At 42.7% G+C, this 14,002-nt stretch overlaps 1 protein-coding gene across 1 annotated transcript in view; it reads right to left on the bottom strand.

Annotated features, from left to right (window-relative positions):
* The window catches only part of nmbr (neuromedin B receptor), a gene marked incomplete at its 5' end in the record, with an annotated part of 135,023 nt that extends 122,570 nt beyond the window's left edge, over positions 1-12,453 (bottom strand). The window contains one exon of the mRNA XM_084031096.1: positions 12,038-12,453. Coding sequence (XP_083887222.1) covers positions 12,038-12,453 — 416 coding nt within the window. The remainder of the gene's footprint in view (positions 1-12,037) is intronic.
* Between the last annotated feature and the right edge of the window lie 1,549 nt (positions 12,454-14,002).

The raw sequence follows: 14,002 nt of genomic DNA, 5'->3' as shown, positions 1-14,002 counted from the left end.
CCGGGCGATTAAGTGTTTACCATAGTCTTGCACAGAAAACAAAAGTTTTTTTTTTTAACAGCACTTCACCGGCTCTCACCTCTTCTGTCAGTCAGCCCCTCCTCTCGCTCTCTCTCTCGCATGCAGGCGCGCGCACACACACACACAGACACACAAACACAGGCGCGCTAGACTGAGGGATATAGGGATATAGATAAATGCGCTAATGTACAGTGTTGAAATTACCGCGATCGACCCCCCCTTCCGTTATCATTCATAACACTGCTCTGATCAGCTCCCTGTGTCGCGGTAACACAGACAAACTGTCTTTGTATTTATTGTCTGATGTCAATAAAGATGCGTCGGGGGGAAAAAGTAGTTTTGTTCCAGTGGTGCTATGGTGCTATGGTGAGCTCCTTGTTCTTTGCATGATGGTCTGGTGCTGCTCATTGCAAAAATAAATTGTAGTCTGTTGCAAATACGCGCCTGGTTCTTATCAACGCCTGGGCTCCAAGTCGATTTAGCATATTAAACGCCCGGGCTACTAAATGGTCATCTACGGTACACACACACACACACACACACACACACCTGGTGTGGGAAAAAAAAAATATATAAAAAAAAAAGATCACACTGATCATAAAAAAAATTAAAGTTAAAAGAAAAAAGTTATTGTTGAGTATGAAAACTCTTGTTCATTACATTTTACTTGATAATTGCAACCGCATGTGTTGTATTCATTGTTGCAAAACTTGTTCTGTAAATAGTTCGTTTGCTATCGTGATCAAAACCATTGATCTGAAGCTCAATGCTGATGCTGTCCTGTAAATAGTTTTCTAATCAGCAATAAATAACAATTTCTGATCAGCCCATATCAATTGCATGCTTAAAATAACATACCAGTTAAAACCTCGCTCATTTCAAGACAACCAGACCCACTTCCGGGTTAAATCCCGCCCACTTCCGGGTTATGCCCCGCCCATTTCCAGGTTTGGCCCCGCCCACTCCAAGTACAGATGCAGATACAGATAATTCATATGGTTAACAGATACAGATACAGATAATGCTGTACTCGCTCATCCCTAATAAATAGTATCCAGTGTGGTCAGAGCTTGCTCTCTGGAGCGACATTATTAGAAATAAGTTGGTTGCAGAGTTGGATCATTACTCAGGGATGCTAAAATACAGGAACATAGACAGACTCCTTGCTTCATAATAAGTTGCAAATCAAAAAGATGACATCCTTTTGTCATATTATCATAAGGCACAATTTTCTAAAACTCACCCTTCCTTTGGGTGGCTGTAGCTCAGAGATCGTCCTCCAATCAGAAGATTGGCGGTTTGAATCCTGGCTCCTCCAGTCTGCATGCCGAAGTGTCCTTGGGCAAGATACTGAACCCCCAATAGCCCCTGATGCTGCGGCATCACATGAATTTATATTACAGTTGGGCGGTATCCAAATTTTGATACCGTCAAACCTCCTCCTATTTTACCCCGGTATACGGGATTACCGTGACTAATTAAAAATTATGACGTAAGGCTCAGACGACGTCACCAAACTCATTAGAGTTTAGCTTCTCTGCCCGAGCCCGACCCGAACCCGGCCCCACCACTACCCACGGGCTGGGTCGGTCCGGGCCTTTAAACAAGCGTTTGTGTTTGTTTGTTCGTTCTTTTTTTCTATCATTGCATTTATGCATCCTTCTCCCCTAATCTGAGGAGAAGGCTAGGCATAAACATTAAATATTATTGGTTATATGTTTAGCAGAGTAGGTCTATGTAAGAAATGTGTACAAAGTTACACAAAGTAAAAAAAAAAGACGCTACACATAGTGCGCACGCATCATTCATAACGGTTCCGCTCTGTGCAGCTAAATCAAAGAATAAAGGAGTTACGCTTAAGTGGAACTTGGAGACATAAAGGATAAATTAAAAACAGGACAATTAACGCCTATAAAATTATTTGTATATTTTTGTGACTGAGTAGCGGTGCAGCCGCCCCCCCACTTCCCACGGATATGCACATACAACAGCCTCATGCATGAAAAATAATTGTCGGGTTGAAATCGGGCTCGAGCTCTTAATTACAGTTAATGTGTCGGGTCGGTCCGGGTTCGGACAGAACGCGCACAGGCTCGGGTAGGGTCGGGCTTGATTTTCTGTGCCCGAACTAAGCTCTACTTCTCATTAGGTCGGAACCCGAAATACTGCCAAACTGCAGAAGTCGTGTTCTTCTTTGAGACCAGGTCACTCGGTGCGCGACTCGCCATCTTCTCTCTCTCTCTCTCTCTCATATAAGTGCATTGCATTTTTTTAATGACGGTATTGAAACTGATACCGTTGCTATTTTTAAGACCCGTGGTATACCGTATTACCGCCCAAGCCTAATGTGTATAAATGAGTTAGATCCTGACGTGCAAGTGGCTCCTCTGCCATCAGTGTATGAATGTGTGTGTGAACGGGTAAAAGTGACTGACTGTAGTGTGAAGCGCCTTGAGTAGCTAGTTAGCTAGAAATGCAGGTCCATTTACCACGTCCATTCCTGAACTTTTCCCCTCTGCAAAATTAAGATCTAGCTAGTTGTGTGAAGGTAATATGACTTTTTAACATTATTATCAGCCTCATTTGAAAATCCAAATTCCTCTCATGCACATCCAGTGTTACAGCTATGCTTTATTGGATGTTACAGCTGTTTTTGCAAATGGTTTGGCCAAATCAGATTTCACCTCAGAAGCCCATTCCACGTGGCGCCCTGAGGGAGACCTCGATGTCGCAGAGCTGACAGGGAGGTCTCCAAAAACACAACCCTGTTTGTTCCCTGCAGTTTGCTTCGCTCTTACTGTATCCACACAGGGCCGTTTCTGTTTTAATAAAAGAAGTCAAGGGCAAAATGTTTCAAAGAGGATTAGCGCTGCTAATGGCTAATTACGAGAGCGTGTCATGCGTCATTAGGCCATTCCATATGATCGCTGGTCAGCAGTGTTGACATGACAAGCAAACAGGAAGGAGATATAACACACCGACACCAGAGAGGGAACACACACATTCAGCTGGTAAACCCTGAGTGTGGGATGGTGAGTTGTTGTTGCCTTCTGCAGAGTGCATGAATTAAAAAGTGTGTGACAACGGCGGCTGGCTTCAGAGGATTTACAGCCAGGTGTTACTTCAAATGTGATCTGGTAGTTTTCATATTGATGAGTAGAAATGAGCCGTAAACTGAAGTGTTTGTGGGAAGTTTATGTCGTCTTGTCGCTTGTTGTGAAATGATGCATACATGATGTTTTTCCTACACCCAATGTTGGTTTTGTTGTCTACAACAATTTTTTTTTTTGTCGTCTCAAGCTAATGTTTGTTTTCTTGCCTAAACCCAACATTGGTTTTGTTGCCTAAACCAAATGTTGGTTCATTCGTTTGTTGTCTAAACCTAACCTTGATTTTCTTGCCTAAACCTGATGTTGGTTTTGTTGCCTCAACCCAACATTGGTTTTGTTGCCTAATCCTAACATTGGTCTTGTTGTCTAAACCTAACATTCGTTTGTTGCCTTATCCTAACATTGGTTTTATTGCCTTAACCTAACATTTGTTTTTTTGCCTAAACCTTACATTGGTTTTCTTGCCCAATCCTAACGTTGGTCTTGTTGTCTAAACCTAATGTTGGTTTTGTTGCCTTAACCTAACGTTGGTTTTGTTGCCTTATCCTAACGTTGGTCTTGTTGTCTCAACCTAATGTTGGTTTTGTTGCCAATACCTAATCTTGGTTTTGTTGCCTAAACCCAACATTGGTTTTGTTGCCTTAATCAATAGTTGGTTGGTTCGTTTCATTGTCTAAAACTAACCTTGATTTTCTTGCCTAAACCTGATGTTGGTTTTGTTGCCTAAACCCTACATTGGTTTTGTTGCCTAATCCTAACATTGGTCTTGTTGTCTAAACCTAACATTTGTTTTGTGGCCTTATCCTAACGGTTTTATTGCCTTAACCTAACATTTGTTTTATTGCCTAAACCTTACGTTGGTTTTGTTGCCTAATCCTAACGTTGGTCTTGTTGTCTAAACCTAATGTTGATTTTGTTGCCTAAACCCAACATTGGTTTTGTTGCCTTAACCTCACGTTGGTTTTGTTGCCTTATCCTAACGTTGGTCTTGTTGTCTCAACCTAATGTTTGTTTTGTTGCCAAAACCTAATCTTGGTTTTGTTGCCTAATCCTAACATTGGTTTTGTTGCCTAAACCGAACATTGGTTTTGTTGCCTAAACCTAACGTTTCTTTTGTTGCCTAAATCTAATGTTGGTTTTGTTGCATGAACCCAACATTGGTTTTGTTCCCTAAACCAAATAATGGTTTTGTTGCCTTAACCTAACATTGGTCTTGTTGTCTAACCTTAGTGTTGGTTTTATTGTCTAAACCTAATGTTGGTTTTGTTGCCTAAACCGGATTTTTGTTTAGTCGCCCAAACCCAACATTGGTTTTGTTTTGTTGCCTAAACCTAACTTTGGTTTTAGGTTTGTTTGTTGCCTCAACCTAATGTTGGTTTTGTTGCCTAATCCTAACGTTGGCCTTGTTGTCTAAGCGTAATGTTGGTTTTATTGTCTAAACCTAAGATTTTTTTGTTTAAACCTGAGGTTTTCCTGAAACTCTGAGTTTGTTAACCCTGAAAAGAGGGATATTCTGAGTTTTCCATTCCAGAAAGAGAGAACTCAACCTTTAGGTCAGTTACCATAGTAACTGACTCTGTGAACCAGTTTTGCTCGCTGGCAGGTTTTCTTCAACAAACCCTGAGTTTCTCCTACATTTCTCCGCCTTTTTCCGGAATCTGAACCAACTCTGAAAAAAATTGCTGTCCTTTCCTCGTCAACCTAATCGATATGGAAATAAAAGTGATTCTAGCAGCTTTACATCGGGAGAGGATTTTGATTAGAAGAAAGAAGAAAATTACCGTTTTCCCTACAAATCACATATCTAAACAATATTGTCTGACATTTTCATCATTTCATGTCGTGGACATAATCCAGATACTTTGCAGAGCTCTTAGAGCGATTTTTTGCAAACGGGAGTTTTCTGGAATGTTTAAGGACATTTCTTTGTTGAAATAGTCGCTTAAGCCTTAAAAAGCAATGTGAATAAGTGAGGATGGTACAAAATGTCCCAACTTTACATATGTCCTCATTGCCCAAAAATATGCTCAATTCTATCTTTCTAAAGATGTGTTCATGCCAAACGCAAAGCAGATTTTTCACGCATCGCTAAAAAGTCAATGCAATGACGCGAATAGATGCAAATTCATGTTTGATGCAAAAGACTGTCAGTGTCTGTGGTCCCCCTGAGGTCCACAATAGTAGCTCACATTAGTCCAGAGACCAGACCAAACTGTGGAGAACCAGAGACTGTCTGTGGTCCCCCAGAGGTCTCGATAGTAGCTCACATTAGTCCAGAGACCAGACCAAACTGTGGAGAACCAGAGACTGTCTGTGGTCCCCCAGAGGTCTCGATAGTAGCTCACATTAGTCCAGAGACCAGACCAGACTATGTGGAGAAACCAGAGACTGTCTGTGGTCCAAAGAACAAGGTCTCTGCTGTATTTATGTCTAAATGAGGTCAGTTTAAGGGCCCTAGTTTCGTAGACCAGGCGCAGTCAGCTTTCAGCGCAGCTGCGCCGCGCCGACGGGGTGTGTCCGCCTGGACTTTGCAAGTTTCATGCACCGCGCAGGCACACCTCCCGTCTCGCCCACCGGCGCAAGTGGGAAAGAGGGAGGAGAAGAAGGCGTGAGTGGGAGAAGAGGAGGAGACGAGGCGTGGACTGGGATTAATACAGCCGATTCAGATCTTCACCAATCAAATGAGCTCCTCTCCTCTCCTTTAATGCGTTAGGGGAGGTTCAGTGCAAGTTCCGTCACTTGACAACCCGATGACAGAAGCAGCGCCGCCGCTCCCACCACGCTCATCACGCGCTGTGCGTGCGTATCATAATAATAACAATGCTGATATTATAAAAACCAGGAGAGAGAGAGGGAGATGTTTTGGTCCGAGAGGCTGAGTTTCCGTTACGCGTGCCATCCGCCTTTGATCTGACGTCAGATGTGACGGGACAATCTATATAGATATACATTCACGTGTTGATTCAATGAGTTGCATTAAATAGTGTTTGTTGTGATTGTTTATTGCATTTAAATGTGCCTGGAACTGTGGAAACCTGCCTGTGAGGTCTCGGTGACGTGTGCGCACTGCGCGCCGGTCCGCCAAGCTTCTGATCTGCCAGCTGTGATTCGCATTGAATGAATGGACTTTATTTACGCCTTGCGCCGAAAGTAGACCAGGTTGGAGCTGGCGAGCTTTCAGCGCAGTCTCGGCGAGGCTTTTTGCCACGAAACTTCCGCTACGCCAAGCTGAATCTGTGACGCCTCCCCCTGCTGCGCCGCCACACCCATCTTGGCGCAGGCGATCCACCAAACTGCCAAACTGACGGTGCGCAAGGCTGCGCGGGTCGAAACTTGCACTGCGCCGGCTGCGCCACCCTGTGCCGCCCTGCGCTGGTCTACGAAACTAGGGCCCTAAGTGTTTTTGGAGAACCTACAATGTTAGCATAGCCTAGCTCTGAACGATCCGAACTCCGTTCAGAAAACAAGTGTTGGAATCCTTTTTTATAGGTTATTGCAATGAAATCACAACAAAGTTGATAATTTTGGGTTCATACTGCTGTAACCAGCTGACAGGTGGCTTGCTATTCACAGTGAATACAGCTTGGGGAAATTCTTCGCACCTCTGCTTCCCGCTGTTTGTGGGACTTCATAGCATGTCGAAATAGTGGTATTTTAGCCATGATTGATAATAAGCACTGCATGAAAAGTCGGATTTTCGTCCCTGTAAACGCCCGGAAATCTCCCTAATTTTCGGGAGTTAACGACAATTTACAGGCTGCGAACGCCGCGTTCGTCTGTGCCGAAAATTGTCGGAAACGAACCACAGCAAAGGCTCTAATTAGCATATGAATAGCAGCGAAACCGCGCCTGGCCAGAGATGGCTTGAATATCCTCACTCTGGATTGGATGAAACCACTAGTTTTAAACAAGTATAATCGCTCGTGATTGGTTGTCAGATCTGGTCATTATAAATGTAAAGCCAACCCACGTTGGTAGATCTGTCACTATTGGTCAACCTGATGAGTCATTATAAATGTAAACCCCACCCCCGTTGGCAGATGTGTTACTATTGGTCACACTGGGTCTTTTAAACAAGAATAATCACTAGTGATTGGTTAGCATATCTATCACTATATATATATATATATATATATATATATATATATATATATACACACACATATATATACATATATGTATATACACACATATATTTATTTTTATTTATTTATATATTTATAAATATAAATATGAATGAATTTATTGAGGAAAGGAAAAATTGCCAGGAGGAAGTATTCAAAGAAAGAGCTTTATTGACAACACAACACACAACTGTACAAATTTGCCCACACAACAAACAAATGAACTGGCGACATTCTGTCCGAATTTGGTCAATTTTACAGCCGCCTGCGGTGCGTGGCCCTGTTCTTGGGATTCTTCTCTAATCGCGACTGTAGAGTCCCACAGAGCTCGGTGAGCTCCTGGCTACGAGAGGATGGAGGTCGCATAATCCATCCAGACACCCCGCCAACGACGCCGTCCTCCTCATCAGACATCATGTCTGTGGTGGCGCACTTCCAACGGTCCACCTCATCGCCAGCAAGCACACTCCGTCTCGCTTCCAGCAGCTGTAAAACAATCAATAAAGACAATCAGTACTGCGCGATGCGCTGCGCATGGACACAACACATCTATTAATGCACCTGAAAAATAGGTTTAGGTAGGTTTGGTCACATTGACCAAAAACGGATCTAATAAATCTAATAAGTCTTACCCTCTTTCTCCTGGAACGACTCCGAGCTGACGTCTTCACAGCTTCCGCCTGCGATGCGAGATCAGGCTGTGTGTGTCTGAAGCTCCTGCGTACCGTTTCATAGTATGTCTTACAGGCAGCTGGAAAACAATTAAATGAGTGGTATGAATAAGAAAACTTAAGTCACAGTAAAATTAAAACAAGGAAGAAGAAAACAGTAAAAGTTACTTACACACAATGGCGTCACTATCGGCGTCAGAAATCCGGACTTGCGGACAAAACTCCGAGCAAGTAAGAGGTCACAGCTTCGTTATGAGGCGAGGTTCGTCTGTGAAAACAAAATGAACAGTTAAGATCGGTATCTACTGTTAACGCATCTATTTCCTTATACAGCAGAATGAAAGCATATTCTTTAAATCGTACCCTTGCTCCGGTTCGTAGCGCCTACAATTCGTCTCCGAGTTGTGAAGACGGCGTACTGCTTCCTGTAAAAGACCAACAACATACACTTAACAAAGCAACTTAACGTTACACTGGTTCTTCTCTCTTGTTCTTTTACAAGGCTACTATGCTACTTTTAGCTTGGACTATTAGCTTTTAAGCTACTTTTAGCTTGGGCTTGCTTTGCTAATTTTAGCTTAGCTAGCAGTCACCGAACATATTCTTACCGCAATCATCCTGAGAGTCTCCAGCAGTCCTGGATATAAGAATTATAACATTTAAACCACATTTTCTTAAGTGAAGCCTCTCAGAGCAGCATTCCTGCTGCCGGTGAACGTGAACGTCTCCTCCTCGTTCCCCCCACTGAATGAGGTGCCCGGTGTCTGCATACGTCCCTTTAACGGATAACGGTGCACGGCGTTATTAATCACCGTTAGTAAATATATAACCACGGTTTAACATAAGCACTATATTATTAGTTAACGTCGGTAAAAACGGCACATTTTCCGCTTCGCTTGCGCTCGCTAACCTCTATGGTAAATAAGCGTCAGTAGGCTAGCCGGCTAGCAGGACCTTCGATTCGTAACGTTAACGTACAATGCCAACAACAATAAAGTAACGTTCATTATCAATACGATTTAAAAGTCATCTGGAAACATAAAAGTCATGTTACAGTATACTTACATGTGTACGCGGTTTGTGTCGGGCTCCTCGCCAGAATCACCGCAGTCGTCCGCCATTACCCAAAACTTGTGAAGTCAGACGAGCCGCAATGCATTTTCGGAAGTTGAGTAGATTTAGCAAGGTCCGCTGTACTCAGAAATTCTTGCCAATGCAGTATACATCCGGGTATTTCTCGCGTGCACAAATTCACATACTATTGTATGTGAATGCACTACGTACTCAAATTACGTCACAATTAAGTACGAGTAGGACGTTAGTATGGCATTTCGAACACATCTATGATCTATGAACCCATCCTTGACCCTCAAGCAGAACTACGACCAGCCATTATAAAGCAGTTTATAGTTGTTAATGTTGTGTCAAAAGGTACTGCATTTAAACATGTTACTGCGCAAGTTTCCTGGCTTCATCCCCATCCGGACAGACATTTTTATGGAAAGCCAATAGAAGTTTGGAGCTTGCAGGGAACAGACACGTCATACCCAGCATCATTTCTGCCTGTTGAGCGCATTGCTGGGAGATGTGTGGTTAACACATCCACTGTGCATTTAAGCAAGACCAAAGAAAGGGTCACTGTAGTCATGCCACTATGCACAGTGGTTGAGCTCTAGGAGACTGTGATGTTGTTTGCATGAATGTACATTTTACCTTTGTGGCAAAGCCTGATTAAAAGTAATTGTTGAAGCAAATTGTTTTGTGTATCTTTGAATGAAGATGAAATTAAGTTATATCTTTGAATGAAGATGAAATGAAGTTAACACCTTTCAGAAAAATGTCACCTGGGGGAAAACTCCCCCTGCTACCCTGATTTGCATTTGTATAGCTCACAGCATTTTCATTTACATGTTAAAGCCTCCCCTAGGATTACGGGGAGGGGGGTCATGGGGGAACAACTGCCAAGCAAGGCCCACGTCAATTCCCGGCAATTTACGTCAGTTTTCGGTGTTTCCTGCAAATTGCCGTTTGCAGTCGTAAACCTGAACTTCCACGTCAATTTACAGGGCCGCTAACTGACGAAAATCCCACTTTTCATGCAGTGAAGGTAAGCCCGCCTCCTCCCTGGCGAGTCTAGCACAAGTGATGGGAATATACACAATCCTGCAGACAAACTCAAACAAGTAACATGAGGCATAAATGTGCTTCGCTTCAGTGTGCTGACTGATAATAAATGTCCTCCGTCTCCAAAACTGTCCTTACTTTCTAAAGCTGTACTGACTTCAATCATTTCAAATATGCTCAAATTGGTTGTTTACACCAAAGTTTTTCCTTTGCTCATGAAGCATGTGAGTGTTCGTATATGTGACAGACCCACACACTGCATTATGGGTTGAACAACAAACGTAGTAAAGAGAGAGATAGTCGCCACTGGGAGGGGTGACAAACAAACAAATAATGCCCTGTGTCAAAGTAAATGTTGTATGTTTTGCTTTAATTTGGGATAAGGATGATATGACATTCATGAACACAGTCAAATCAGGGGGTCGATTCATACAAGCTTCACTAATTTCCACAAACGTCCTCACTTTCAATAAAGTGTCCACACATAAGTAGAAATACTCTCCCATTACAGAGATTGCCTCACTTTAAAAAAGATTGCAAATATGACCTAGCCTCTCTGTGATTGTTTTCTATTTAACCCTGGAAATCTTTTCCTTGCATCTCTGCTCTCTTTCACGTTCTGCTTTTTTACTCTCTCATCATCGTCGTCTCCTCGTCAACTTGTTATCATCTCCTCTCCTTCATTATCTAACACTTATCAATGCTGCGCCACAAATCAGCTTAATTATGCCGCATAGTACCTATAAGACACCAGAGACTTTAGTCTGCGTTCATCAGTCAGCTTGCAGTGAAACTGAATCCTGCAGCTTCATGTTTAATTTGTCTCTGCAGCCTGAACACATGAGCATCTGTCTACTGCGGATAACGTGGTGAATTTCCATTATCAGGATCACCGTAAATATCATCACTTGAAGAAGTTGTCGAGGTCACTATTCATGGTGAAAAATAAAACATGATTTGAAAGATAGAGGATACATTTTTTATTTGTGCAGGGAGATCTATAATCTATAATTTATGATAATCTTATTTAAGATTCACAAAAAAAGGGTCTGTTTTATCATCTTAAGTGTCATTTGTGAAGAGTTTGAAGCCTATTTTGATGATTATCGGGATAATGAAATTTTCAGATTATAAATACTTTCATTGTATACACTGAAGTAGTGGAACTGCACCCAAAAATATGTGAGTAACAATCAACAGACTTTCTTAACAACACTGCAAACCAGAAGTTGTTGTTAGTAATGTACAAATCAGAAAAATGGTTTGAAAAATATTTATAGAACCACTTGTTTCTTAAAGTCGTTATTTTAGTAGAATTCCCAGAACAAAACAACAGGCTTCTTCTATAAAGATGATTTTATAATATGACGTGTGGTTTCTATGTTATTACAAAATGTAATTGAATAATGTAATATTTTCTCATGTAGCAACAACGGAGGACTAGTAGTATATAGTGGCATTAAATAGAAATAAAAGTACCTTCAAATTGTGATTAATAATGATAATAGTTCTGTTAAAGCACAAAGAGGAGAGCGAAGTAGCAAACCTGCGTGTGAAAACCAGCTCAAGCGTGTGGAAGTCATAATCAACAGATTTCCTTTTTTCAACCAGAAGTTGGCACTTTTTATCTCCTAAGCACACAAAAATATTTTCAAAAAGATGAATAAAACCATTTGTTACATATTTGAGTGTCATAGTAGAAAGAAGGTTCTAAGTATTTGAATGAATACATGAATTTGCTCAGGTGCAGCTTCTACTATGCATCAGAAGAAGAAGAAGAAGAAGAAGAAGAAGAAAAGGAGGAGAAAGCACATTTAACACTTACAGGAGTTTACACATCTGTACTAGTACTAGTACTAGTCTCAATATTATCACAATAAGATGTGAAAATGAATGAATGAATCCATGAACGCTCACTGAATGACCTCCTTATGGGAGGTTGAGGTTAATTGGACTTTTCTAGGAACATGATAAACACTCATCCTACCTGTCCGCGCTGAGCGCCGTGAGCGTGAACACGGACACGCCGACTGAGGTGAGCTGTATGACGGGGATGAGCTTGCACGCCGCCTCGCCGAACACCCACTCCTCGGAGAAGTAGCGGAAGGCGTCCACCGGCACGCAGGTGACCAGCAGCAGCAGGTCTCCCGCCGCCAGGCTGGAGATGAAGATATTGGGCACGCTCCGCATGGCGCTGTTGGTGATGAAGATCTTCACCAGGGTGATGTTGCCCAGCAGACCCACGGTGATGATCAGGATGTACAGCGAGGTCATGACGCAGCGCACGGCGAAGTGGACCGCCTCCCCGTCATCCGAGGACGCCCACCAGCCGGGCTCCTCGGTGGAGTTGGGGCTCAGAGCCTCGGGGTCTCCGGGCAGGTTGGAGAGGAACTCGTCGTCCATCACTGAATATCCACAGACGATCGATCCCGCGGTGAGTGGACGGGACACGCTGGTCTGCGCTGGGATGCTCCGCGCGTAAAGAGCAACGGCAGCGAGGATTTAACTCCTCGAGAGACGAGCTGAGAGAACAGAGGAACTTTTACTAACAGGTGTTTCTCTAACGGAGACCTGCGCCTTCACTAACTCACTAGCTCAATGAATGACTGAGTGAAGCGTGAGAGACTGGCCGACTGACGCTCGTAAAGAGAAGGAGGGTCTCATTTAACACTGGTAACATACAGAGATTCTCTCTCTCTCTCTCTCTCTCTCTCTCTCTCTCTCTCTCTCTCTCTCTCTCTTTCTTTCTCTCTGTCCCCTCTCTCCTGCCCCCTATCTCCCTTATCTATCTCTCCTCCCCCTCTCTCTGTAGGTTTGAGTGAGTAACATAGAGAGAGAGAGAGAGAGAGAGAGAGAGAGAGAGAGAGAGAGAGAGAGAGAGAGAGAGTAACAAGAGCCATGTAGGTATAGATTAATTAATTAATTAATTAATTAATTAATCTCTCTCTCTATTCATTAATTAATTAATAGATGGAGGATGGATAATGGATGTGTGGATGATGGATGGAAAGAAAGGATGGCTGGATAATGGATGGTGGTTGATGGATGATAGATGGGTCATGGTTGGACAGAGGTGGATGGATGGATGGATTTATGTAATTTCAAGCCCTCACAGCCTCTTGCATTTAACCATGTGAACAAAACAATAATGCAAAAATGCCACAGAAAATATATTAACAAAGTACTGCCCAAAACCACCATTGGGTCTACACAGCACCACAGCCCTTCTCTGACTCCCCAGGCAGTGTAGAACCCCTCCATTTAAAGACTTGGCCCCTCCCACTGGACCATACCACCTTAATTGGAATCAATCCAAAAATCAATTAACCCCACAGGTCATTTTCCATATCCAAAATCATTACCAAATTTATTTACACTTACTTTCCACTCAAAAAGGCGGTTCTCAACGCATTCTCCCAAGACATCAATCCAGAAATGAATTTACAAACCCATTTCAACCCCACAGTTGGTATGGTTCAGTAAGATGGACTGAGCATGCTCCCTACAGATTACTCAGGCACTATAAAAGACAGCCTGAAACAAGGCTTGGGTCCTTTGTCACTGTCCAGCACCAGGAAACATTGTGGTAAGAAAAAACAGAATAATTAGATACAAACTCATGATTTCCAATCCTCAAATAATAAAGAGATACCCAAAACAATACATGTGTTTGTGTGTGATTCTGGAAAACTTTATGGGAATAAATAGCACCGGAAACTTAATACTTAAATGTAGCTCAGTGTGTGCACCCACCAAACTAACAATAGCATGCTACCTGGCTAACATGTGGTCTGTGTAATGAATAATGGTGTGGTGTGCTGGTGTAGTTTATTACCAGTGGCAGGGGAAACTGCCACAATGACATTAAAGGAAACCATCATGAGGTCAAGAAGGATGAGTTGGGCAATTCATAAGGATTTAGGAAAAGATAACTGCGATGCTCAGAGCAGTG

This window comes from Eutrigla gurnardus, assembly GCF_963514095.1.
Source record: "Eutrigla gurnardus genome assembly, chromosome: 16".
Lineage (NCBI taxonomy): Eukaryota > Metazoa > Chordata > Actinopteri > Perciformes > Triglidae > Eutrigla > Eutrigla gurnardus.
This window is presented reverse-complemented; position numbering and strand designations above follow the sequence as displayed.